The sequence below is a fragment of the Marmota flaviventris genome, chromosome 16, assembly GCF_047511675.1.
Source record: "Marmota flaviventris isolate mMarFla1 chromosome 16, mMarFla1.hap1, whole genome shotgun sequence".
Taxonomy (NCBI): domain Eukaryota; kingdom Metazoa; phylum Chordata; class Mammalia; order Rodentia; family Sciuridae; genus Marmota; species Marmota flaviventris.
Window position 1 is genome coordinate 24394318 of NC_092513.1, and position 27583 is coordinate 24421900.

General features: G+C 37.9%; 1 protein-coding gene across 1 annotated transcript in view; it reads left to right on the forward strand.

Moving 5' to 3' along the window:
• Acaa2 (acetyl-CoA acyltransferase 2) overlaps window positions 1-27223 on the forward strand; it is a 36018-nt gene extending 8795 nt beyond the window's left edge. The window contains exons 2-10 of the mRNA XM_027948981.2: window positions 436-602; window positions 5086-5214; window positions 7561-7677; window positions 8989-9136; window positions 10669-10844; window positions 11234-11363; window positions 22618-22688; window positions 25038-25192; window positions 26797-27223. Of these exons, the coding sequence (XP_027804782.1) occupies window positions 436-602; window positions 5086-5214; window positions 7561-7677; window positions 8989-9136; window positions 10669-10844; window positions 11234-11363; window positions 22618-22688; window positions 25038-25192; window positions 26797-26881 (1178 nt within the window). The 3' untranslated portion in view covers window positions 26882-27223. The remainder of the gene's footprint in view (window positions 1-435; window positions 603-5085; window positions 5215-7560; window positions 7678-8988; window positions 9137-10668; window positions 10845-11233; window positions 11364-22617; window positions 22689-25037; window positions 25193-26796) is intronic.
• Window positions 27224-27583: the final 360 nt, after the last annotated feature.

Here is a 27583-nt window from a genome sequence, read left to right on the forward strand (position 1 = left end):
TTGCTCTGGGTGCAAAGTGAGGCATAACATCATGGCCGAAGGGCGCAGAGCAGGAAAGTTGCTCACCTCATGGCAGCCAAGAAGCAGAGAGAAGGAAGAGAAAAACAACCACAGAGGATCAACCCTTCCAGGGCACATTCCCAGTGACCCGCCTCCTCTAACTGTGTGGCCCACCTGCCCACAGTTACCACCCATAAGTCCATTCAAACTAGGATGACCTGATTCTTGGTTATAGCTCCTACAGTCCAATCACTTAACCTCTGAACATTCTTGCATTAACACAGGAGCTTTAGAGGGAACATCTCAATCCAACCATAACAATTATTTAATTGAATATTGTACTTTAGCATAAGTTTTCACAGTGAGATTATTTAAAGCATGTTAAGGATACTGACTAATCTGTGAATGTTTATAAATCTTTTCTCATTGCATTAGGTGTGTTTATTGTTGCTGCTAAGCGAACACCCTTTGGAGCTTATGGAGGTCTTTTGAAAGATTTCACGGCTACGGACTTGAGTGAGTTTGCTGCCAAGGCTGCCCTGTCTGCTGGCAAAGTCCCACCTGAAACTATTGACAGTGTCATTGTAGGCAATGTCATGCAGGTTAGTAGAGCAAAGTATTCACTTCATTTGCTTTCTTTGATCATTCCCTAAAATAATTTCTTCAACATGACATCATGATGAACAAGATCATAATACTTGAAAGTATTTGAAATTTTTAGTAATCCTTTAACTCCAGAAGTGGTAGCATACATAATTCAAAGCAGCATATGTTCTGGAAACCATATATCTGTCTGACTTCCGTGCATTTCAGTACTTCTTAAACAGCAGATTGACATGTGAAAGTAATTGATTTTCTCTCTGTATTACCCAAGGAGGTACATTAGTTAGATTTCTGCTACTGTGACAAAATGCCCAAGATAATTTAAAAGGAGGAAGAGTTTAGTTGGCTCACAGTTTTTGAGGTTTCAGCCCATGGTCACTTGGCCCTATTGCTTTGTTCCTGTGACTGTGTGGTACATCATGGTTGGAACACATCAGGAAGGAGGTCTGTTCATGCCAGCCAATGAAAAGAAAGAGATACAGGAAGAGGCTACAGCCCAAATATCCTCTCTGAGGGGATGCCCCTAGTGAACTAACTGTTCTCACTGACCCCTACCTCCCAAAGGTTCTAGCATCTCCTAAAGTACCATAGGCTGGGGACCAAGCCTTTAATAAACATGGGTTTTTTGAGAGATATTCTATATCCAAACTATAGCAAGAGAGTAGCAGACCCAAGTAATAAACACAATTCCCATAATCCTTATACATTATAGGAACTTGGTCAGCGTTTGTTGTGAGAAGTAAGAAATTCCCTTTCCCTCTGTCTTCAGTATGTGGTATGCAAAGTACATCATCCACAATCAGATTATTGAAAGTTGTATATTCATTCATTCAAAGTATATAATCTATTGGGTGCTTAGAAAGAAGCTATTTTAGGTGCTATGAGAGCATCTAAAATGGATCAGAAGGGACATGGGTCAAGAGAAAATTATAATCTAATAGAGATGATAAGGCATATTTTAAAAAAGATGCGAGTGACGTGATTGCAATTAAAGGAAAGTGGACACACAAAGGCACTAGGCCTTGAATTTGAACTCGTTCTTTCCATCTTGCCAATGTGTATCTTCACATCCAAAAAAACAGTGACATTTTATCTTTTGCAGTTATTTGTATTGAACCTAAAACATTTTCATGAAGAATACTTGATATTAGTTCTCCTTTCTGCTTTTTTTTTTCTTGAACTAGTACTTCTAATCTAAGAAAACATTTGAGCAGATCAAATAGAAATAAAATATTTTTGATTTTTGTTTTTCCTAGAATTTATTTTAAAAGAAATGAATTTATTCTAAAATCCTTCCATTTTCCTGCAGCACAGGTTCTTTGAAACTTTACAACAAAGTCATTTTGAGTAGTATCAGTTTCATTGTGTTCATGCCTCTGTTCCTAAAGGCAGTCTTTTTTGCATTAAGTTTCCTGAAAGGCTGAGACACAGTTTCCTGGTAAGGGTGTTAAGTGTTTAATGGAGGAATATTTGGTAGTAGGCCTTTGTAGACAGAATAGAGAATAAGCATCAAATAACATTTGACAAATACCACAAAGCTATTTTTCTAATTGAGTTGAATGTTACTAGATGTCATTTAGAATAAATAAGTTTTACTTTTTTCTTAAGAAGCAATGAAATGCAATCTGGATTATTTTTATTACCTAATTGTCCTAGCTAGAATCTCAAGAGTTGAATAGAAATGACAGGAAATGGTTTATCTATGTCTTATTCCTGATCTTAGGGAATTGTGTACAGTATATTGTCACAGGAAATATCATAATAGCTGAGGGGCTTTTATATATGCCCTTTCTCAAGTTAGGAAAATTCCCTTCTGTTCCTAGTTTGTTGAATACCATGAAAGGATATTGGGTTTTGTCAAATATATATATATATATATATATATTTGACAAATATATAAATTTTATATATATATATATATATATATATTACTATTGACTGAGATGACCATAGGAGTTATATTTTTTATTCTATTAATATGATTGATACATTAATTAATTTTCAGATATTGAACCAGTCTGTGTTCCTGGAATATGTCCAAATTGGTCATGGTGTATATTTCTTTTTATTCATTGCTAAATTCAGTTTACTAGTATTTTGTTAAGGATTTTTATATCCATATTCATAAAAGACATTGATTGATCAGTAGTTTTCTTGTGATACCTTTGTTTAGTTTTAGTATCAGGATAAATGGCCTTATACCATGTGTTAGACAGACATCCAGTCTCTTCTATTTCTAGGAAGATTTGTCAATAATTCGTATTCTTCTTTAAATGTTTAATAGAATTCTTTGGTGAAGCCATTCTGGAATTATCTTTGTGGATAGTTTCTTGATTACTAATTTAAACTCTTCACTTGTCTTCTCAGATTGTCTGTTTCTTCTTGAGTCAATTTCTATAGTTTATATCTCTAGAAATTTGTCCCTCTTGTTTAAGTGATCTAATTTGTTGCCATTTGACTGTTCATGGTACAGTTGATTTTTGTTACTCACGGTAGTTATGTTATATAGACACCATTAACATTGAATTAGCAAATGATGTCCAAAAAACAAATTACAACAAATTTAGAGTTCTAATTGACTTGTACTTACACAGCACCTTGTTCTTTAAAACAGAATGAGTGTTTCTGTGAGCTGAGCACAGGAGGTTGGCTTTATAGGCAGAAAAGGACTGAAGAAAACAGAAGCAGAACAAAAAGAGATTGATTATGTCAATGTTACTTTCCTTCTAGGGTTAAAATAGAGGGGATATCCTTATTACACTGACTCAGGTTGACTAGAATCTCCCGTTTTGCAAAAACTGGTCTATTGAAAAGCTCAATTTGATTACATGGAACTTAGCATAAGTGACCCCATTCTGGTTTGGTTTGATCTGCTGGGACCTAGATCAGGAGCCTAGTTCTACTAAACCATTGCTCCCAGAGGAAATACAGGGTCACATTCCTGCAAGTCTCTGGCCACATTTTCATTAACCATTCAAGTACATATCTTTGTTTTATGTATATTTCTGTTTTAGGGCACCTCATTTAATTTATATTATTCATTCATTAACATTAAACTGATAACCAAAGCACAATTCATGCCTGAGTGTAGTTTTTCTAATATACATATGTTTTCCATGTGGCAAATCACCGCCTTCTTTTGCTTTAGGAATACTAGATAGCACTTTATCATTATGCTTGAGGGCCATTTTAAACAGCAAATTCACCAGCAAAAAAGCACAAAAATGCAAACAACATGGCATTCAGTAGACCACAAGAAGGACACATGTTTATAGTGTGAAAGCTAAAACAAGAAGGCAGAGTATCACTTAGTTCAACCTCAACTGGAAAGGTGTGTATCTACAACTCAGATTTTTTTTACTACTCTGCTCATGTTTAATCGAAAACATGCTGCAAGTACTGATTTTTGGATTATGTTATTTTAGCAAATTGGTGAATTTGCAAATATGGAATCTGTGAATAGTGAGGATCTACTTACTATATTTTGAACTTGGCTATTTAGTCCACACTATTTTGAGAGGTATTTAAAGTTCTTGATGATAAAGTACGAATATACTCTGTTCTAACCCAGACACTTGCACATGATTCTGCATAAGTGAGGAACTTGAGAGTTATATAAACTAGAGTTCCCACTTCCAGGGAATGGTAGAGTCTGGATTCCAGTCTATATCTCCTAACTTCTAGCCTGATATTCTTTTTATTATCTCAAATTAGGGCTTTTATTTTTTGAAGCAGCTATTTTACCAATCTGGACACTACCAATCTGGTATTATAAGACATATAATTATAAAACAGACAAACCTTGGCAAAAGAATATCACCTCTAGCCTTTCTGATTTAGTTGGTTTGGTCAGAGGCTTCAGCAAAAGTGTGTTAGTAAAGCTCCTGGGGTTATTCCAGCCAGTAGCAAGGTTGAGAACCACAGTCTGGATACATTCTCTATCTTTCAAAAAAGTCTATTCCATTTTTCTTTTTGTTTTATTTTGTTTTTATGGTTCTGAGGATCAACCCTAGGGCCTGTGCATGCTAGGCAAGCACTCTACTATAGAACTATACAACCCCAGGCCTGTAGTCCATTTTTAAGTAGCTCTGTTAAAATTTCCATCTTATATTAAGGACTTAATACAAGAATTTCTCTATGTAGCAAGCATCCTTAGTGTGTTTAAAAAGCAATTGACAGTGATAGTATAGCATTACAAATATATTTCATACCACTGAACTGGTATGAATGGTGATGATCAATTTTATATATATTTTACCACTATAAAAATGGAAAAAACACAATTGACCAAATTATAGTATTTATCAAATCATAGGCACATATTATGTAAAATATGCTGTAGTATATGCATCATGTTTTACCTTAGGGCCATGTAGTTTATCATTTCTGATAGGTTGCCAACATTTCCATTTCTGTTGTGTTTGTTTTAAAGGCCTGGATTTATAGAGGAAATTCTTTTTCTTGTCCCTCTCTCTGATCTAGAGTTCTTCAGATGCTGCATACCTGGCAAGACATGTTGGTCTGCGAGTGGGAGTCCCACAAGAGGTCCCAGCTCTCACTGTCAATAGGCTCTGTGGCTCTGGCTTCCAATCCATTGTGAATGGATGTCAGGTATGGCAACATTTTGTTTAATTCCATGAACATATGCTAATAGTTATTAGAAGAAATGATCCACATCAGTAGAACACTTTAGCTTTTTCATTTTATAGAGCCTATTAAGAGAGGTCAATATTTGACATTTCTTGGGAAAATATTCATAAGAAGAAAATAGTTTCTCAAACACATTAACTTTTAAGAATGATTGAAGTAGAATCTTCAAGTGGAATATGCCAGTCACCAAATGATTCCACTTATGTGAGGTACATAGGGTAGTCAAATTCATAAAGATGAAAAGTAGAATGATGATTTCCAGTAACTAAGGGGCAAGAAGAAGGGGAGGTTAATGTTTAGTCAGTATGGAGTTTAAATTTTACAAGATGAAAGCAGTTCTGGAAACATGGTAGTAATGGTTGCAGTGTGGTATGAATGTGTTTAATGCCACTGAACTGAGCACTCAGATGGTTAAAATGGTAAATTATATGTATATTTTGACACAATTTTTTCTTAAAAAAGCTAATCATGACTATCATTTTTATTGTGTGGTTCCTATATGCCAAGCACTACCTGAGATTTACATTCATTATCTTCACAGTCATCCTTTGAAGCAAGAACTATTATTATTATTATTCCCACTTTATCAGGCAAGGAAACTGATTATTGTAAGAATGAAGGTTATTAAGTCACAGAGGCAGAATTTGAACCCAAGTTTGAGAGTTACCTGTGAGGTATTCTGAAATACTGAATAAAGACTATAAGGCAAGAAGGGGAGTTGAAGAATTTAAGAATATCCCAGAAAGTGTATTTTATTACAAAGGAACTGAATAATACCATTGGTAGAAAGTCTTTTCATTACAAAATAAGAGACACAGAGATATTGTAACGAATAAATAATTTTCACATGAATTTACAATAATGTGTCTTAAATAGTGCTCTGAATTTTCTTGGCTTTAATTTTTTTCCTCTTTTTTTTAGTGATTTTTTTTAAAAAATAAGTGACAGCGGAATGCATTACAATTCTTATTATACATATACAGCACAATTTTTCGTATCTCTGGTTGTATATAAAGTATGTTGACCCCTATTCGTGTCTTCATACTTGTACTTTGGATAATGATGTCTATCATATTCCACCATCCTTGCTAATCCCCTGCCCTTTCCCTCCCACCCCTCTGCCCTATCTAGAATTCATCTATTCCTTTCATGCTCCCCCTCCCTACCCCACTATGAGTCAGCCTCCTTATATCAGAGAAAACATTCAGCATTTTTTTGGGGGGGATTGGCTAACTTCTCTTAGCATTATCTTCTCCAACGCCATCCATTTACCTGCAAATGCCATGATTTTATTCTCCTTTATTGCTGAGTAAAATTCCATTGTGTATATATGCCACATTTTTTTTTTTTTTTATCCATGCATCCACTGAAGAGCATCTAGGTTGGCTCCACAGTTTAGCTATTGTGAATTGTGCTGCTATAAACATTGATGTGGCTGTGTCCCTGTAGTATGCTGTTTTTAAATCCTTTGGGTATAGACCAAAGAGAGGGATAGCTGGGTTAAATGGTGGTTCCATTCCCAGATTCCAAGGAATCTCTATACTGCATTCCATATTCGCTGCACCAATTTGCAGTCCCACCAGCAATATATGAGTGTACCTTTTCCCCACATCCTCGCCAGCACTTGTTGTTTGTCTTCATAATAGCTGCCATTCTGACTGGAGTGAAATGATATCTTAGAGTAGTTTTGATTTGCATTTCTCTCATTGCTAGAGATGATGAACATTTTTTTTATATATTTGTTGATTGATTGTATATCCTCTTCTGAGAAGTGTCTGTTCAGGTCCTTGGCCCATTTGTTGATTGGGTTGTTTGTTTTTAATATCACATTCTTAGAGACTTATTGTTTCCTGAGAAATGCAGACGATGGAAAGAGTTGGAAGAATGAAATTAATTCCTTTTTATAGATTCTCCAGATTGTCCTAATTATTGTAACTCTTGTCTTTCAGATGCATCCATTAGTAGAATAGATTTTTCTTTTGCCTGTTTAATGGTTTTGTCCTTTATCATACATTTATGCCAATATTAACATCTCTGCAAGTTTTCAAGATTTATATCAAGAATTACAGTTCTTAGCCAAAATTCAGGTAGGGTGTGTTACTCAGGCATGAACTATTGAAGTCTATTAGTTACCCTCCTATATCTTGGGAATACATACTTTAACATTTGCTTTATAATTATTTCAAAGTATTTGCTTTGGGTCACTAAGCTAGGACATGCTACTAATTTATAAAATCTTTTGTACTTCTGAATACATACTCCAAGTATAATAAAAGAACTTTTTTATTATTGTCTGATTTTAAACAGGAAATTTGTGTTAAAGATGCTGAAGTTGTCCTTTGTGGAGGAACTGAAAGCATGAGCCAGTCTCCCTACTGTGTCAGAAACATTCGTTTTGGAACCAAGTTTGGAACAGATATCAAGGTAATTATTTAAAATCACTTAAAGTAAATAATTTGAATAAATATGTATTTATTTTAAATTTTAATTTTTAAAATTACTATTTTATGAGTAATTTTAATAACTTTTTAGGGAAAATACTATTTTGAAACCCATTTTGTTAATCGAGTATTGGCAAGATATGAGTAATTTGAAATTTGCAAACTATTTCATAACCCTACTTTGGTTGTTAGTTTGACATTTGAATCCACATAGAATTAGACTTAACATGTTTCCCTAGGGATGGGAGAGGTGGAAGAAGAGAAGATATTAAAAAGACAGGCAAATGGTAAATTCATCCCTACTAAATGATTAGTAATCTGAGTAATTAAATCTGTACTTATAGAAATTATATTTCTGGGACAACCTGCCATTGAATAGATTTCTTCTTCATTTACATTGTCTTTGAATACAAATTATACTATCCCAAGTGAGCCAAACAAAAATTGATCCTTCCATCATCGAGAGCTATAACACAAGAATATTCATACTGATAAAGAATGATCACTATTGTTCCCATATGAAAGAGCTAAGAACATATTTACAATAGTAATGATTGACTTACACTATTCACCTGGTTTCTCACCTGGCTCTTTTGGAAGCTAAAAGGAATAACACTTAAAGAATGTGTGTTTTTCAGCAGAATTTAAGATACCAAATAAACTTGAGAAATCCTTTGTAAAGACAGCTCAGTAACTCAAAGGTGCCAAGGCAGCAAATGGGACACACTTACCAGAGACTTTAACTACTTGGATAATAATTAAAAATCCTTTCTGATACTTAAGGCCCCTCTCTCGGGTTCTTTTCAACCTAGTAGTAATTGATAGAACCACCTGTACTGTCACTGAATGCATGGCCTGGTTAAGGAGCACAGGCATTTCCTGTAGTGCTCATGAATGGTTTAAAGAGATGGCCCAAGTAAAATGTAAAATAAGGACTCGGTGTCAAGTTTCTTACAAATTACAACCATGAGGATTTAATTTTTAATCATAGGGCAACTTCCTATGTCCTCATCTTACACATTCAGTACTGTTAGCTCTCTCTAGAGCTCCATATGTAGAAGCCAAATGAATGTGTGCATTTGATTGTGAAATGTTGCAATTTGGAGCATTTTTTAAAAATATTGGATTAAAAATATCACAGACCCAAATACGAATGGTAATAGCAAATATCTATCAGAAAGTCCAATTTTACTTTTTTATTGGAGTTGTTGATTATTTAAATTTAAAAATTATGACGTATTACTTTCAAAAGACTTCAACAAATCACTGTTTTAATGTTTTTTGTTTTTTACAGATGGAAGATTATCTGTGGGCAGGATTAACAGATCAACACGTTCAACTCCCCATGGGAATTACTGCAGAGAATCTTGCTGCAAAACATAAAATAAGCAGAGAAGAATGTGACAAATATGCCCTTCAGTCACAGCAGAGGTGGAAAGCTGGTCAGAAAAACTGAGTAAAATCATTATCTATACAAAAGATTTTCAACCTTTAAGATGATAACAACTGTTCAATAATATTAGCTTAAAATTCATACCTTTTTGAAAAAATCACATTTTTTCATTATTCCTTTTATTTTAAATAATAAGATATTTTATTGCAAAATTAACTAAGAAATTTCTCTTTTGAAATACGTTCATAGTATTTAAAAGGTTATAATATTCCTTGGCCCTATCTGGATATGTGAATTTTGTCCTAATGGGTCCTATTATAATAGAACATGAAGAGGCATATGGTACCCTCCTTCAGCGGTGATTGCTCACTGTAGCAGCTGAGACAGAGAGAATGTCCTTTCCCAGGAGTCATGTCACAATCACAAGGGGAAGGGGCTATATAAAGAACCACTGGGTATCTTTTTATGCTCCTTTCTTCCATTCCTAATGGGAATCATTGCATCTGATTCAGAGACTTGATGAACCCAAGACCCTAGCTGTAGTGTTCTTGTGAAACACACTGCTATTGATCCAGTCCAAAATGAACATGATAGCACCTGGCTTATCCATATGGCAGTTTGAAGGAATCTGTTAGTCTTCTGACAAAGATTTTTTAAATTAAATTGTAAAAAGGAAGCAGAAACTCTTATTTAGGAGTGGTAAATAGTTGAAGTAGTGAAGGTAAAGTCCATCTTAACATTTTGGAAGGATAAGTGAAATAGAGCTGAGGCCATCCAGTTCATATGGGCTTCTTAGTTATACATTTCTAGTAGAGGGGTATTGGTCTAGAGATCAGGCACTATCAGTTATATTTCGAGTTTTGCCAAGTAAGTCTAGTTCTGGACAAGTTATCTGATGTCCGTCGAGTCATTTATTCACTTCACATATGTAAAACAGAGATAACTATATCTACCTTTTCTATATATCTCAGAGAGTTATTGTAAAACCAAATAAGGGCAGATAAGGGGAGTATTTTTCCAACTATAAAATGATATAAAAATTAAAGTGGTATTATTCCTGAATCAACCTGTCTGCAACTATTAATTACTATAGTCAGTGGAGGTTCAAAGTAGATTAGATGTCTTATATATAATTGTACATGTGATAGTTCATAATTTCTTCAGGTTGTCTCTCATTGTTAAATTTCAGTTATAGGTTACTTGGTGGCATAGACAACTTGGTAACTTTTTAATTACTTCTTATTTCAGTCAAAGAAGTTAAATCCATGTAGTGCCATTAATACCTATAGATAACTGACAAATGCTGCTAACAGTTTAGCAGTATCTTGTTAAAAAATAAATGCAGTTTTAAAAAATAAAAATGATCATTTTAAAAAGATTCAAAATGCATTTGCATAGATGCAGGACAGTATGTGGAATCCTTCAATAGGGAAAACAAGTTGTGTAAGTAGTAAAAGATTGTATTAAAGTACATTGTGAGCAAAGAGTAGGCCAGAAATTAAATTGAAGGACATGTTTGATTTCTTGTTTCTCTTCTTTTTTGGGGTTTTCATTCTTACAGTAGTCTTTCTGCTATTTCAGCTAATGATGCTGGCTTCTTTAATGAGGAAATGGCACCAATTGAGGTGAAAACAAAGAAAGGAAAACAGACAATGCAAGTGGATGAGCATGCCCGGCCCCAAACGACTCTGGAGCAGTTAAATAAACTTCCTCCAGTGTTCAAGAAAGAAGGCACTGTCACTGCGGGGAACGCATCGGTTAGTGTCACCACACACCCATAAGCTTAAACTCTATTGATATGTCCCTTGTCATGAAGTCTCTTTTAAAAACTTCCATGCTAGTCTAGTCTTCCTGGTAGTGTTTGAATTCTGTTAATTTGTTTTTTCCCAGTCCAACATGAAAGTTCACTTTTCCTTGATATTCTTTCCTATTTTCACCTAGTGAAGTTGTATTCTGTGCCTAAAACAATTGCTATAATCCACCAGAGTACCACCATGGTACTTGCTGTGTCCCAAGTTATGCTATTGCTTGCTATGTACAGCCCCATTCCTAATTCTAGTCTATTAGTAATACGGCACCATTAGTTTAAACCTTGACTAACTAGATTCTTTTACTAGTTAGTTAATCTACTGTTTTTGTTTTCAAGGGAGTATCTGATGGTGCTGGAGCTGTTATCATAGCTAGTGAAGATGCTGTTAAAAAACATAACTTCACACCACTGGCAAGAATTGTGGGCTACTTTGCATCTGGATGTGATCCCTCTATCATGGGTATTGGTAAGTCAATAGTGAAATAAATCGGTTCTTTTGTATTTCTGGAGATAGGACTTCTTTGTCCCCCAGGAGTCCTGAAAAAATAGCCAAATCTAGGCCTCTCATGGAGAATGGGAGATTGGTTATCAGTCATTTAAGCAAATCATCTTTATGAAGAACTGTCCTGGACACAATAGGAAAACCAAGACTATGCAAACTCCCTGTGGGCAGCAATTGTATCTTTTTTTTTTTTCTTTTGTGGTACTGAAGATTGAACCCAGGGCCTTGTGCATGTAAAGCAAACACTCTACTAACTGAGCCCTATCCCCAGCCCCATCAATTTTATTTGAGATACCTAAAATTAACACACAGAAAGTAACAGAGGAGAATGACGTGGTTCTGACAGGATCAAATAAATATGAGATGGGAGAAATCATGGAATGGACTAGAGAAGGCCGCTCAGAGGAGATGGCACTACACCTCCCCCTGGGTGTTCTATACACTGTCACTAAAGGATCTCACTCAGTCTTCCAACTCCCAACTCCAAACCGTGAGACTTTTGTGAATGAGAAAATTGAAGCTTAGGGAGATTGAGAGGTTCCAAATCAGTAAGTGATGAGGCCAGTATGTGAATCCGGGTATCTCTAATTAAAGTGCTCTTTTCATTGTGAATTAAACACATTATCTCAGGAAGTCAAAGTAGTTCTCCCCTGGTTCAGTTGAGGCTTATCAGCAAAGTGTAGACTTATAAGCAGTTATCTAGATTGACAGTGTACTAGCTAAAGGAAATTTAGAATTCACTGCAAACATGTATAATCTTGACTTAAAACTTTTGCATTAGAAGTAAAAGAGCTTTTTGTTGCATAACTAACTAGGTACCACAGAAGCTGAGGATTTTAATAGTTCTTGTCATCTTTCTTTGGAGAAACAGAAAGTCAATTAGGTGCCTCACTTGCAAAAATTAGACTGGTGCTCTGAGACTTTGATTTATTCCACCAATGATCTTCACCCCCAAGGAAAAGCCTACTCCAGGGTAGGTATTTCAGATTCTGATAGGACCAAAGATTTTCCTATGCACTTAGGACTTTTCAGATTTGCTTGGTTTTTAATATGGGTCCCAAGAAGGAAGGAAGTTAAGATATTGCTGAACTTCCATGCCTGAGACCTTAAGTATAGACCTGCAGTTCCTGCTCAGATAACAACACCTGTGCTGATTTGGGATTGAGCCAATATCCAACTGCATTTGCTACCATAACTTTCAGTAAAGATTTGTCTCTATGAATTCCTAGGAAAGAAAACTGGCATATTCATAGCTTGCGAGTTTTCACCACTTGTCTCAAATTTATGTCAGCAGTAATGACATAATTTTAGACATCAGCTAAAAATCAGATTGTTTTTTCTGTTATCCTTAAAAGTTTATAGTATTCAGCTACCCATCATCAGCAAAACATAGCTTTTGTCTTAGAAATAGAAGATAGCTTGAAAAATGAAACATCTGTGTATTGGTATGGCACATACATTTCAGGATCTAGAGCAACAGTTCCCACCCCAGGTGATCATCCACCAGCAACCCCATCCCCAAAGATTGTGTTCCAGTAAGTCTGGAATGGAGCCCAAGAGTATGAGCTTTGGGGGTTTTTTGTTTTGTTTTGTTTTTTGTTGTTGTTGTTTTTGAGTACCTACATGCATTGATGGTCCTCCAAATTTATCTTATTGTCTAAATAAGTAATTTATTTTACAGTTTTTCAGCCTAATCTCATTTACTAGGTTCTTAAAGATTAGCATTAGCAGGCTGGGGATATAGCACAGTTGGTAGAGTGCTTGTCTTGCATGCACAAGGCACTGGTTCAATCCCCAGCACCACACACACACACACACACAAAAAAAAAAGCATTAGCAAAGAAAGGTGTAAAGTACAGTGAATGCAAAAAGATTTTCTTTTTCCCTCAGAGCTTGAGCAGAGCAATACATGCCATGTCTCACAGTGTCAGATGCCTTCTTCACCTAGAAGCTCATCTATCACTTATAGTGTGGGATTAAACAAAGTAACTTAGACAAAGCACCCCAGCTGAATCAACAGGTTATTGAGCATCTAGTGGGGGCTAATTAGCTAATCTAGTTCCTCATTTGTGCAGGTACCTAACATGTAGTAATCCATAGTCATGCAAAACAGCTGCAGACCTAGGGGAAAAGGGGACTTGAAGAGAACAGTAATGGCTCTGAGGAAGTGCACAGTTATAGATACTGTTCCCTGGAACTCTGGAGATGGCAGTGATGGAGATCAGTGGATAGAACTTTGAACCTTTTTAGGCTGGAACAGCTCTAGCTTTATCTTTAGTAGGTTTTATTTGTAGAAAAAATTTCAGTGCTTTAAAAGACAAAGGTTAACAACCCATGCAAAAAGCATAATTTAATTAAAGCTTGAAGCCCACAGTCACACAGCTGTGAGTGACAGGAGACAGGGTTAGAAATAAGGTCTCCTTGTAAGAAAGCCAAATTTTTCTGAATCCCAGGAATAAATAGAATTGTCTGAGAAGAATATAATCCAGAGTGGTCTGGGAAGGGTCAGGTTGTGGCCCTACATATTGTTAGAAATGACTAATGGGAGAGGAAGGAAGATGGCGGCGAGGGGAGTGCATTGCCCCCGTGTGCTGCTTCACTGTGTGGGAGTATGACAAGTCAGGACGGCTAAAGGATATCTTGTTAGGAATTTCCAGCAATAGTGGGGTGCTCCGGAACCTGGAGGAAGGATTTCCATCGCACGAGGATCAGCTACGGGGACTCAAACGCGAGAGGTTTGTCGCACGGAGGGTAACACTGCTTATTCAGCAAATCGCCCCGCGGCTGGAATCTGCAGCATGCGCTGGGATAGAGACGCAGGGTTACAGCGCTGCAGTTTCTGCCAGCCGCGCAAGCACCGTACTCAGGGCTGAATTCTGGGTTCGAGACGGGGGAAGGAAGCGGTCCATCTCGGTTCTCCACACCGGTCAGACCACAGAGGAGGCCAGCAGCCACCATGTTGGTAAACTGACGTCACCACCCCTGTTTTCGACTGACCGCAGCTCATTCAGCCATAGAACAGGTAATTTCAGGCTGCAATTCGCCTGCGGCTTGCAGACAGATTGCTAGGGCTTAGCGCCTGGGTGCTTCTTAGAACCTGATCTTATCAGAGTGAATACCGAGAGCGGGGCGGCCGAGTTCCGGCTCCCGGAACAGCCCTGGCCCAGGGCTGCTGAGCCTGCGGAGGCTGCTTCTTGGACCCTGCTCCTACCAGAGCATACAACAAGCACTAAGCAGCCGAACTACGGCTCCCGGAACTGAGCCCGCGGGGACTGCTTCTTGGAGCTTACATTTATAGGAGCTTACACCGAGCACGGAGTGGCCGAGTTCCGGCTCCCGGAACTTCCCTGGCCCGGGGCTAGGAGCCCGCGGAAACTGCTTCTCGGTCCGGGTCCTGCTGAGGGCCGGTCAGGACTCACCCGGTGCTTTGGTTGCCCGGGAAGGGGAACGAAATGCTGCCATTCGCATAGGATACCAACATGGCAGAGATCTGATGTCTGCAGAAAGCGGCGGAGGAGGGAACTTCATCAATACCAGTGGTGACATAAGCAGTTGGTCTCCTGGTAGGGGGGGTGAGGCACAGTCACCCGAGTCTCCTCAATTTGTCGTCGAGCCAGAGGGAAGGAGCCGGGCCGCCGCCAGCGCCCGGAGCAGGCCCAGCGGCTCGCCAGCGTGGTGACCGCGTGACCCCAATTGGAGAGGGGGCGGAGCGGAGCCGCCACCAGCAACCGCAAGGTGAGCAGACCCGCGACCCAGTGGTACATGGGCGTGGTAGGAGGGGCAGGGCAGAGCCGCGGTTCGCGCTTGCAAGGTAAACAGACCTGTGACAGCCTGGCGGGTCAGGCCCAGTGGCCTGCCAGTGTGGTACACACGTCACCCCAACTGGAGTAGGGGCAGAGCAGATCCTTCTCCCACGCCCGGATCAGGCCCTGCCGGTGTGGTGGTCACGTGACCCCAATTGGAGTGGGGGCGGAGCGGAACCGCCACCTGTGCCCGCAGGGTGAGCAGACCAGTGATCAACCTGCAGATCAGGCCCAGGGGTCCACAGGCGTGGTAGGAGGGGCAGGGCAGATCCGCCGCCCGCGCCTCCAAGGTAGGCAGACCTACAACAGACCGGCGGATCAGGCCCAGGAGCCTGCCGGCGTGGTACAAACACCACCCTAATTGGAGTAGTGGCAGAGCAGAGTCGCCGCCCGTGCCAGGAACAGGCCCAGCGTCCTGCAGGCGGGGTAGTCACGACACCCCAATTGGAGTAGGGGCAGAGCAGAGCCTCCACCCGTGCCCGAAAGGTGGGCAGATCTGCGACCGACCAGCGGGACAGGCCCAGTGGCCTGCCGGTACGACAGACACGTCACCCCATTTGCAGTAGGGGCAGAGTAGAGCCGCCGCCCGCGCCTGCAGGGTAGGCAAACCTGCAACCGACCGGCGGATCAGGCCCGGTGGCCTGCCGGCGTGGTACACTCGTCACCCCAATTGGAGTAGGGGCAGAACAGAGCCGCCGCCAGCTCCCAGAACAGGCCCAGTGACCTGCCGGCGTGGTAGCCACGACACCCCAATTGGAATAAGGAGAGAGCAGAGCCGCCGCCCGCACCTGCAGGAAAGATACGCAAGCAGTATGAAAAGACAAGGAAAGAAAGGACCACAAGCAATGCAGGTCAACGCAACTTTAGAAGAGGTAACAGCTGCAGCAGATGGAATGTCAGATAAAGAATTCAGGATATACATGCTTCAGATGATCTGGAGTATCAAGGAAGACATTAAACAGCAAAATCAGACAATGAAAGATCACTTCGACAACGAATTACGCAAACAAATCCAGGAAGCAAAGGATCAACTATACAGGGAGATAGAGGTTATAAAAAACAAACAAACAGAAATCCTAGAAATGCAGGAAGCAATAAACCAACTTAAAAACTCAATGGAGAATACTACCAGCAGAGTAGAACACTTAGAAGATAGAACATCAGACAATGAAGACAAAGTATTTCAACTGGAAAAGAACATAGACAGCTCAGCAAGACTGTTAAGAAACCATGAGCAGAACATCCAAGAAATATGGGATAACATTAAGAGACCAAACTTAAGAGTCATTGGGATACAGGAAGGTACAGAGCTCCAAACCAAAGGAATGAGAAGTCTATTCAATGAAATAATACAAGAAAACTTCCCAGACTTGAAGAATGAGACAGAATCCCAAATCCTAGAAGCCTACAGGACGCCGAATGTGCAAAATCATAAGAGATCCACACCTAGACACATTATAATGAAGATGCCCAACATACAGAATAAGGAGAGAATTTTAAAAGCTACAAGAGAAAGGAAGCAGATTACATTTAGGGGTAAGCCAATCAGGATAACAGCTGATCTTTCAACACAGACTCTGAAAGCTAGAAGATCCTGGAATAACATATTTCAAACACTGAAAGAAAATGGGTTCCAACCAAGAATTGTGTATCCAGCGAAATTAAGCTTCAGGATGGAGGATGAAATTAAAACCTTCCACGATAAACAAAAGTTTAAAGAATTCGCAGCTAGAAAACCATCTCTTCAAAACATCCTCGCCAAAGCATTACAGGAAGAGGAAATGGAAAATAACAATGAAAACCAACAGTGGGAGGTAGGACAGTAAAGGGGGGGGGAATAATCAAAGAGGAAAACAAACCATGTTTAGTAACAGAAATAAACAAATATGGCTGGAAGAACAACCCATATCTCAATAATAACCCTAAATGTTAATGGCTTAAACTCACCAATTAAGAGACACAGGCTAGTAGAATGGATCACAAAACAAGACCCAACAATATGCTGCCTACAGGAGACGCATTTGATAGGAAAAGACATACATAGGCTGAAGGTGAAAGGTTGGGAAAAATCATATCACTCATATGGACTTCGGAAACAAGCAGGAGTGTCCATACTCATATCAAATAAAATAGATTTCAAGCCAAAGTAAATCAAAAGAGATAAAGAGGGACACTACATACTGCTTAAGGGAACCATACACCAACAAGACATAACAATCATAACTATATATGCCCCAAACAATGGTGCAGCTATGTTCGTCAAACAAACTCTTCTCAAGTTCAAGAGTCTAATAGACCACCATACCATAATCATGGGAGACTTCAACACACCTCTCTCGCCACTGGACAGATCTTCCAAACAAAAGTTGAATAAGGAAACTATAGAACTCAATAACACTATTAATAACCTAGACCTAATTGACATATATAGAATATACCACCCAACATCAAGCAGTTACACTTTTTTCTCAGCAGCACATGGATCCTTCTCAAAAATAGATCATATATTATGTCACAGGGCAACTCTTAGACAATATAAAGGAGTAGAGATAATACCATGCATCTTATCTGATCATAATGGAATGAAACTGAAAATCAACGATAAAAGAAGGAAGGAAAAAGCATACATCACTTGGAGAATGAACAATAGGTTACTGAATGATCAATGGGTTATAGAAGACATCAAGAAGGAAATTAAAAAATTCTTAGAGATAAATGAAAACACAGACACAACATATCGGAATCTATGGGACACATTGAAAGCAGTTCTAAGAGGAAAATTCATTGCTTGGAGTTCATTCCTTAAAAAAAGAAAAAAACCAACAAATAAATGATCTCATACTTCATCTCAAAATCCTTGAAAAAGAAGAGCAAAACAACAGCAAAAGAAGTAGAAGGCAAGAAATAATTAAAATCAGAGCTGAAATTAATGAAATCGAAACAAAAGAAACAATTGAAAAAATTGACAAAACTAAAAGTTGGTTCTTTGAAAAAATAAACAAAATCGACAGACCCTTAGCGATGCTAGCGAAGAGAAGAAGAGAGAGATCTCAAATTACTAGCATACGGGATGAAAAAGGCAATATCACAACAGACACTTCAGAAATACAGAAGATAATCAAAAACTATTTTGAATCCTTATACTCCAACAAATTAGAAGATAGTGAAGGCATAGATAAATTTCTTAAGTCATATGATCTGCCCACATTGAGTCAGGAGGATATAGAAAACCTAAACAGACCAATATCAATTGAGGAAATAGAAGAAACCATAAAAAGACTACCAACTAAGAAAAGCCCAGGTCCAGATGGGTATACAGCAGAATTTTACAAAACATTTAAAGAAGAACTAATACCAATACTTTTCAAGCTACTTCAGGAAATAGAAAAGGAGGGAGAACTTCCAAATTCATTCTATGAGGCCAACATCACCCTGATACCTAAACCAGACAAAGACACTTCAAAGAAAGAAAACTACAGACCAATATCTCTAATGAACCTAGATGCAAAAATCCTCAATAAAATTCTGGCGAATCGGATACAAAAACATATCAAAAAAATTGTACACCATGATCAAGTAGGATTCATCCCAGGGATGCAAGGCTGGTTCAATATACGGAAATCAATAAATGTTATTCACCACATCAATAGACTTAAAAAAAAGAACCATATGATCATCTCGATAGATGCGGAAAAAGCATTTGACAAAGTACAGCATCCCTTTATGTTCAAAACTCTAGAAAAACTAGGGATAACAGGAACATACCTCAATATTGTAAAAGCAATCTATGCTAAGCCTCAGGCTAGCATCATTCTGAATGGAGAAAAACTGAAGGCATTCCCTCTAAAATCTGGAACTAGACAGGGATGCCCTCTCTCTCCACTTCTGTTCAACATAGTTCTCGAAACACTGGCCAGAGCAATTAGACAGACGAAAGAAATTAAAGGCATAAAAATAGGAAAAGAAGAACTTAAATTATCACTATTTGCAGATGATATGATTCTATACCTAGCAGACCCAAAAGGCTCTACAAAGAAACTATTAGAGCTAATAAATGAATTCAGCAAAGTGGCAGGATATAAAATCAACACGCATAAATCAAAGGCATTCCTGTATATCAGCGACAAATCCTCTGAAATGGAAATGAGGACAACCACTCCATTCAAAATATCTTCAAAAAAAATAAAATACTTGGGAATCAACCTAACAAAAGAGGTGAAAGACTTATACAATGAAAACTACAGAACCCTAAAGAGAGAAATAGAAGAAGATCTTAGAAGATGGAAAAATATACCCTGTTCATGGATAGGCAGAACTAACATCATCAAAATGGCGATATTACCAAAAGTTCTCTATAGGTTTAATGCAATGCCAATCAAAATCCCAACGGCATTTCTTGTAGAAATAGAGAAAGCAATCATGAAATTCATATGGAAAAATAAAAGACCCAGAATAGCAAAAACAATGCTAAGCAGGAAGTGTGAATCAGGCGGTATAGCGATACCAGACTTCAAACTATACTACAGAGCAATAGTAACAAAAACAGCATGGTACTGGTACCAAAACAGGCGGGTGGACCAATGGTACAGAATAGAGGACACAGAAACCAATCCACAAAACTACAACTATCTTATATTTGATAAAGGGGCTAAAAGCATGCAATGGAGGAAGGATAGCATCTTCAACAAATGGTGCTGGGAAAACTGGAAATCCATATGCAACAAAATGAAACTGAATCCCTTTCTCTCGCCATGCACAAAAGTGAATTCAAAATGGATCAAGGAGCTTGATATCAAATCAGAGACGCGCCGTCTGATAGAAGAAAAAGTTGGCTACGATCTACAGTCGGTGGGGTCGGGCTCCAAATTCCTCAATAGGACACCCATAGCACAAAAGTTAATAACTAGAATCAACAAATGGGACTTACTCAAACTAAAAAGTTTTTTCTCAGCAAAAGAAACAATAAGAGAGGTAAATAGGGAGCCTACACCCTGGGAACAAATCTTTACTCCTCACACTTCAGATAGAGCCCTAATATCCAGAGTATACAAAGAACTCAAAAAATTAGACAATAAGAAAACAAACAACCCAATCAACAAATGGGCCAAGGACCTGAACAGACACTTCTCAGAGGAGGACATACAGTCAATCAACAAGTACATGAAAAAATGCTCAACATCTCTAGCTGTCAGAGAAATGCAAATCAAAACCACCCTAAGATACCATCTCACTCCAGTAAGATTGGCAGCCATTAGGAAGTCAAACAACAACAAGTGCTGGTGAGGATGTGGGGAAAAGGGTACACTTGTACATTGCTGGTGGGACTGCAGATTGGTGCAGCCAATTTGGAAAGCAGTATGGAGATTTCTTGGAAAGCTGGGAATGGAGCCACCATTTGACCCAGCTATTCCCCTTCTTGGTCTATTCCCTAAAGACCTAAAAAGAGCATGCTACAGGGACACTGCTACATCGATGTTCATAGCAGCACAGTTCACAATAGCAAGACTGTGGAACCAACCTAGATGCCCTTCAATAGACGAATGGATAAAAAAAATGTGGCATTTATACACAATGGAGTATTACTCTGCATTAAAAAACGACAAAATCATAGAATTTACAGGGAAATGGATGGCATTAGAGCAGATTATGCTAAGTGAAGCTAGCCAATCCCTAAAAAACAAATGCCAAATGTCTTCTTTGATATAAGGAGAGTAACTAAGAACAGTGTAGGGACGAAGAACAGGAGAAGAAGATTAACATTTAACAGGGATGAGAGGTGGGAGGGAAAGGGAGAGAGAAGGAAAATTGCATGGTAATGGAAGGAGACCCTCAGGGTTATACAGTCGAGGAGGTAGAGAGAGAGGAGGGGAGGGGAGGGGAGAGGTGGGGAGGGGGGAGGGTGGAGGATGGGAAAGGCAGTGGAGCACAACAGACACTAGTATGGCAATTTGTAAATCAATGGATGTGTAACTGATGTGATTCTGCAATCTGTGTATGGGGTGAAGGTGGGAGTTCATAACCCACTTGAATCAAAGTGTGGAATATGATATGTCAAGAAATTTGTAATGTTTTGAACAACCCACAATAAAAAATTAAAAAAAAAAAAAAAGAAATGACTAATGGTTCTGAGTTAGCATGAACATATTGAGTGAGCATACTGATGTTTTTGAAGACATGGAAGTGCGGACAATATCTTAGCACTGTCAGCTTTCAATCTGTGTATCTTTTACCATTGAAGTGTACTTCGATCCCCTTTCTCTTTAAAGTTAATGATCTCAGGTGTTTTGTTATAGTAATGTAGAGCTGACACAGTCTCCTGACCATGCCAGATAACGGATGCTATACTGTTTACTACCCATTCATTTTCATGTGTTGGATATACAAAGTGAATCTGGAATTTAGAGTCCATATTAAATCAGTAGCCACACAGAACTGCTGCTTTAAATTGAAAACATTAACTGGATGGTCCTGCTCAATAAACAGACTTGTCCAAAAGAGCATTTAAACTAGGCAACAAAGTAAGTTAGCATTATATTTAAATTGCATTGTGTTTTCTTATAAAGATTCATTTTCCATTTTACCTTACATATATTTGAAACTCATTACAAAAACTTGAGACTTGAATTCAATGAAGCATACCATATATTTTTTTCTTGGTAGACATTTATGGCAGTTTTATACTCCAAGAATAAATAGAAAAACAGATAATCTTCTCTAGCCAGACTTTTTAACTTTTAGAAAAAAATATTGATTTACCTGAAAATTATGACTGATGTTAACTGGTGATCATCAGAAATTGGGAGCTAAATTGTGGTTTGTGTTTCAGAAATCTTGGGAGGATTTCTGTTTCTTGAGTAAGGGGTCATGTTTCCTTAACTTGTCTGCCTTCTGTTAGAATTACAAACGTTTCTTTAGTTCATATATCTTCTCTCCCTGAAGTGCCTGGAGCTTCTTGTCTGCTCTACCCCTGTGGAGATGCTGCTGCTATTTCTTCCCTTTTATCCATGTAGGCCTGAAAATTCAGAATGTAACATGCTCACTTCCATAATATGACTACACATGGTTTACGACCCCAGGAGAGCATTCATTCTGCTTGCCCATTTGAGATCAAGCATGGTCTATAACTGACTGTGAATCCCACATATGTCTTCTTTGGCTATTTGGAATCCTAAAGTCGTTTCTGGTAGAACTTTTCATGTATGTCTGTCATCTGCAGTTTGACTGCATAGTCAAACACCCTTTCACTTTGGTTCCAACTTCTGCTTCTTTACTGTGACATCAATTAATATGTGCTGGCAAGGTAGCAAGATTTGTGATTGCTAAAAACTATCACAATATTTCTTCCTTGTTTTGTAAAGGAGAAGTTTATATATAAGTAAGATGATTTTATTTCTATATAACTTATTCTTGTATAGGCCCTGTCCCTGCTATTAATGGAGCACTGAAGAAAACAGGACTGAGTCTTAAGGACATGGATTTGGTAGAGGTAAGTGTTCTGTTTTTAAGACATGAATAAGCCACCTACTTTTATAACATAAATGGCTTTAATTTTATAGCTCTTTTGTTTTGATCCTAGTAATCTTTTCAGATGGGTTACATCTAAGCAAGCATTGCCTTCATTACATGACTTGTGCTGGTACTTTACTTATATTTGAATAATTTGAACTGATTTCTCCTTCAAAATATAAGTTCCTAGAAACTTCTTAGGACTTTATAGAACCCTGTCACCTTTTAGACTATCAATATGCCTGGTGATTGAAAATTGCAGAAGATGGGAGAGAATAATACCCTTAACCCTGTTTTAAATAATAAAGTCAAAATATATAAGCAAAAGAATTGACCTAATAGAAAAGCACTATCTAGTACTAAATCTAGCAGTTTCTTGCCCTTCTCCCCAAATTAAGGTTCCTCCCAAACTTATCTTTGGCTTTTATACTGTAATTGTGTCTTGATCTGGGATGTGCCTATCAGTTTTTGTCAATGGCAATTTTAATTTATTGGTAGAGTGATTTTCTGTATGTGTGGTGCTGGGGATTGACACATGCTAAACACATGCTCTACCACTGAGCTGCACTCCCAGCCCCAAGCTTGACTTTTTTAATGTTAATATTAGAACAAAGATGTACTACGCTTTTAGCATAATTAAAAGAAGAAACAGAAAAGAAAGTTACTTAATGATGATACATTCTACATTTGGGGAGTGTTTGAAAATTTTAGGTAATTGAGCTCATTCTGCTTGGCATTGGGAAATATTGAAGTTGATAGAGAAGAGGTAGGCACATGTTTGATTTCCTGTGTGGCAGTATATCACCCAGGAAACCATGGTTTTTAGAAAAATAAATGGTTTAACCTTAACTCTGCTTCTATTCTTAATAGATTACAGTACAGAGTCTCAAGGGCTGCTTAATTATCATATTTGTATCAGCAAATATGTACCACTACTTTTCTAACTTTAGACTTACTTCATGCTTTTAAAAAACATTAAAAATTAGCAACTCTACAAAGTTTTTCATAATCATTTATAAATGTATAGATAGTCAAGGACATAGTTCTCAGCAGTTTTCCCTGGCTTCAGAAGCCCACTTTCACAACGTATTCTAGATCTTTTGGTATCTCCTTAAAGATGAATATATATACACATACATAATATATACACATACATAATATATACATATATGTATATATGTGTGTGTATATATATATATACACACACATACACACATACATATATTAGAATATTGATTCCAAGGCACCATTTTGGAGAACACAAAAATATAGTAGGAAAGAAAACAAGACTAAAATTTAACCCCAACTCTATAAAAGTTATCTTTCTCAAAATCAGTTTTCTTTCTAAAATTCCTACACTAAAGTCAGGAAAATACAGTACTGTAAATGAAACAAGGCGATTCTCATAGCCAGACTTGATGAGTATGTAACCATGGGATTCCTTTCAGTTCTACCACATTTCAACATAATCACCATTCCCTTTGTCTGTCACTTTCTTGTTGGAAGGATGGCCCTTAGTACTGGATAATAATAGCAGCAGCCACACCCTGAGTACTTGCTATGTGTCATGTAATCCACTAAATACCTACTGTTCATGATTTTATTTATCCTTGACCATAACTCTTAACATAATACTACAGTTGAATTTTGCTATTGAGGAAATGTGAGTTTAAAGACACTATAAAGAACATGCACAAAGTCACACACTAATAAATGATGTAACCAAGACTTGAACCTTACATCTGGCTACAAAACATATGGGCTTTCTGCAGCATCTCACTGCTTCTAGTGTGTGTGTCCACTTCTAGGATTACCAAGAATTTCTTTCTTTTAAGGGAGGCATGGGATTTAAAGTATTGTTTAGTAAATATACCCATTTTTAAGCCTTATATCTTTTGTAAAGGAACATACTTCTAGTTAACCTTGAACATGTTTATTTTGACTGATATTAATGAATACTTTCTTCTCTATCTCTCTTAAAACCTAATTTCTGGGCTGGGGATGTGGCTCAAGCGGTAGCACGCTTGCCAGGCATGTGTGCGGCCCGGGTTCGATCCTCAGCACCACATACAAACAAAGATGTTGTGACTGCCAAAAACCTAAAAATAAATATTGAAATTCTCTCTCTCTCTTCTCTCTCTCTCTCTCTTAAAAAAAAAAAAAATTTTAAAAACCTAATTTCTGTATACAGAATGAGAATAAATTCACTTAACATTGTGGGATAATTTAAATAGGAAGAAGTAACAGAATTAGCTTCAATATGAGTAAATGTTTGCTTAAAAATAAGTTTGTGAAAAAAAGATTTTATCAGTGTTAACTTTTTTCTAAGGTGAATGAAGCCTTTGCTCCCCAGTATTTGGCTGTTGAGAAGAGTTTGAGTCTTGACCCAAGTAAGACTAATGTGAATGGAGGAGCCATTGCTTTGGGTCACCCATTGGGAGGATCTGGATCAAGAATAACTGCACACCTGGTTCATGAATTAAGGTACTTGCTAGAAATTGCTGCTTTGGGGATGACTATTTTTAATGGAAATGTATAAATTTAGGTTTCCTCATGACAATGCAATATTTTTCTTTCTTCTTTTTCATATCCTGTGCACTGGCTCTGAGCAGGAATAAGCTGTTGGGGCAATACTTTGCAACTGGCCTTCCAGAGGGGTCGGGTGACTCTGCATTTGGGAATCTGAGCTCTTCCTCATGTTAGTTTTGTGCACTGTGCAGCCACCCAGCGTGTTCACTGAGGGTGCAGTGCACATCCGGTCCTTCCCTGATGCTGGTGAGCAGATGATGAGGCCCTGGTCTTCATGGCATTTTAATTCCTGCTGCAGTAGTAAAACAAAATTACTTAAGAAAATAAGCAATTATTGAGTAGGTACTGAGCTAGATACAATCCTTCAAGGAATCTTAAGGAAGCGGGCAGTTAGGGTCTGAGCTAAGTTTTCCCCTTCACTGTCCAAGGCTGCATAGAAAACTGTGGATTCAGTACTCTATAGTTTTGATAGAAGAGCTCTTCCTCCTAGCCCTGTGCAGTTTGGGGCCATTTTGCACTGTTAGTAGGAAAACTGCATATGAAACTAAATATATGAGTCTGTTAGGCTAGAGTAAATGGGACTCATTTCACTTAATAATTCACTGAGTTGAAATGAATAATTAACATGTACAAAAATAATGCCTGGGTAATTTTCTCATTGTCACCATATCAGAACTGAGGAGTAAAAACAGATGTCACTTTGTCTAGTTTTAATGAAAAGGACTTGAACTTTTTCTAAAATATATGCTCTTTCATGTGGACAAACTTTATTAATTGCATTTATTTTAAAGTGCATAAGAATCTAAAATCGTCTAAGTCAAAGGGGCTGAATATTCCTTACTCCTTCCTCAACTTCCTCCATTTATTTAAATTACCTCCTGTTTTCACTCCTTTCTTATGGCACACCTAAGCTTATTATGTTTGTTTCAGTTCCTCCATCCCTAAATCCATTCTCTTCTTAGATTATCTCCCTCCTCTGTGTTACTTTTTTGATGTTTTTTTTTTTTTTAATTTTTAATTTTTGGTACTGGGGATTGAATCCAGGGGTGCTTTACCACTAAACTACATCCCCAGTCCTTTCTATTTTTTTGTTTTTGAGATAGGGTCTCACTAAGATGCTTAGGGCCTCACTAAGTTGCTGAGGTTGGCCTTGAACTTGCAGTCCTCCTGCCTCAGCCTCCCAAGTTGCTGGGAATACAGGCACATGCCACAATGCCCAGCTTGTTGTTTATTTTTGAGTAAAAATATTCAACTCTCCAAATTATTTCCCCTATTGTAACTATAAACCAAATTTGAAGATTGGGAAATGACTGGGAAGATGAACTGATGAATAATGCAAATGTGGGGCTGGAATTGTGGTTTAGTGGTAGAGCGCTTGCCTAGCATGTATGAGGCACTGGGTTTGATCCTCAGCACCATATAAAAATAAAATAAAAGTATTTGTCTACCTACAACTAAAATATATATATATATATATATTAAAAAATGCAAATGTGACTAATATCCATTCCATGTATTAATTCTTGAGAGTAGATTTCAGCCATTGTTTTCTTTCTCAGGCGTCGAGGTGGGAAATATGCCGTTGGATCAGCTTGCATTGGCGGTGGCCAAGGCATTGCACTCATCATTCAGAACACAGCCTGAGAAGAACAAGGAGCCCACCTATGCTCCACCATGCTTTACTTGGCCAGGCCACAGTGAAACAGGTGACCTCCAGAGCTGCTGCCACAACTGGCCAAATCATATCCCAGAAACAGTGATTGAGTTTGATCATACCTTGGTGAGGCAAAAATACATTTATCATGAATAATAGCCCATGCCATAAGCAAGTTCTTTCAAATTTACACCAGTCTAATACAATGTATTCCTGAACTAAAATCCAATTAAGGAAAGCCTTAAGGAAAATGGAATCCTTGCCAAATATGCATCACTATGCCTTAGATAATATGATTACAAAGAAATTTAATAAATGTTGCCTTAACTTAAGCTAATTTTTGTCATTTTATATTTTTAAAATTTTTAATGAAAAATTCACATTATAGGAAATTTATCATTGTAACCATTTTCAAGTGTACAGTTCAGTGACATTAAGTACATTCATATTGTTGTGCAAATACTACTATCCATCTCCAGAACTCTTTTATCTTGTAGAACTGAAAACTCTGTACCATTAAATAACTCCCATTCCCCCAGTTCCCAGCCCATGAAACCCTCCATTCTACTTTCTGTCTCCCTCTATATTTCACCACTCTAAGGACCTCATACAAGTGAAATCAAACAATATTTGTCCTTTTGTGACTAGCTGATTTTCACTTAGCATAATGACCTCAAGGTTCATCCAGGTAG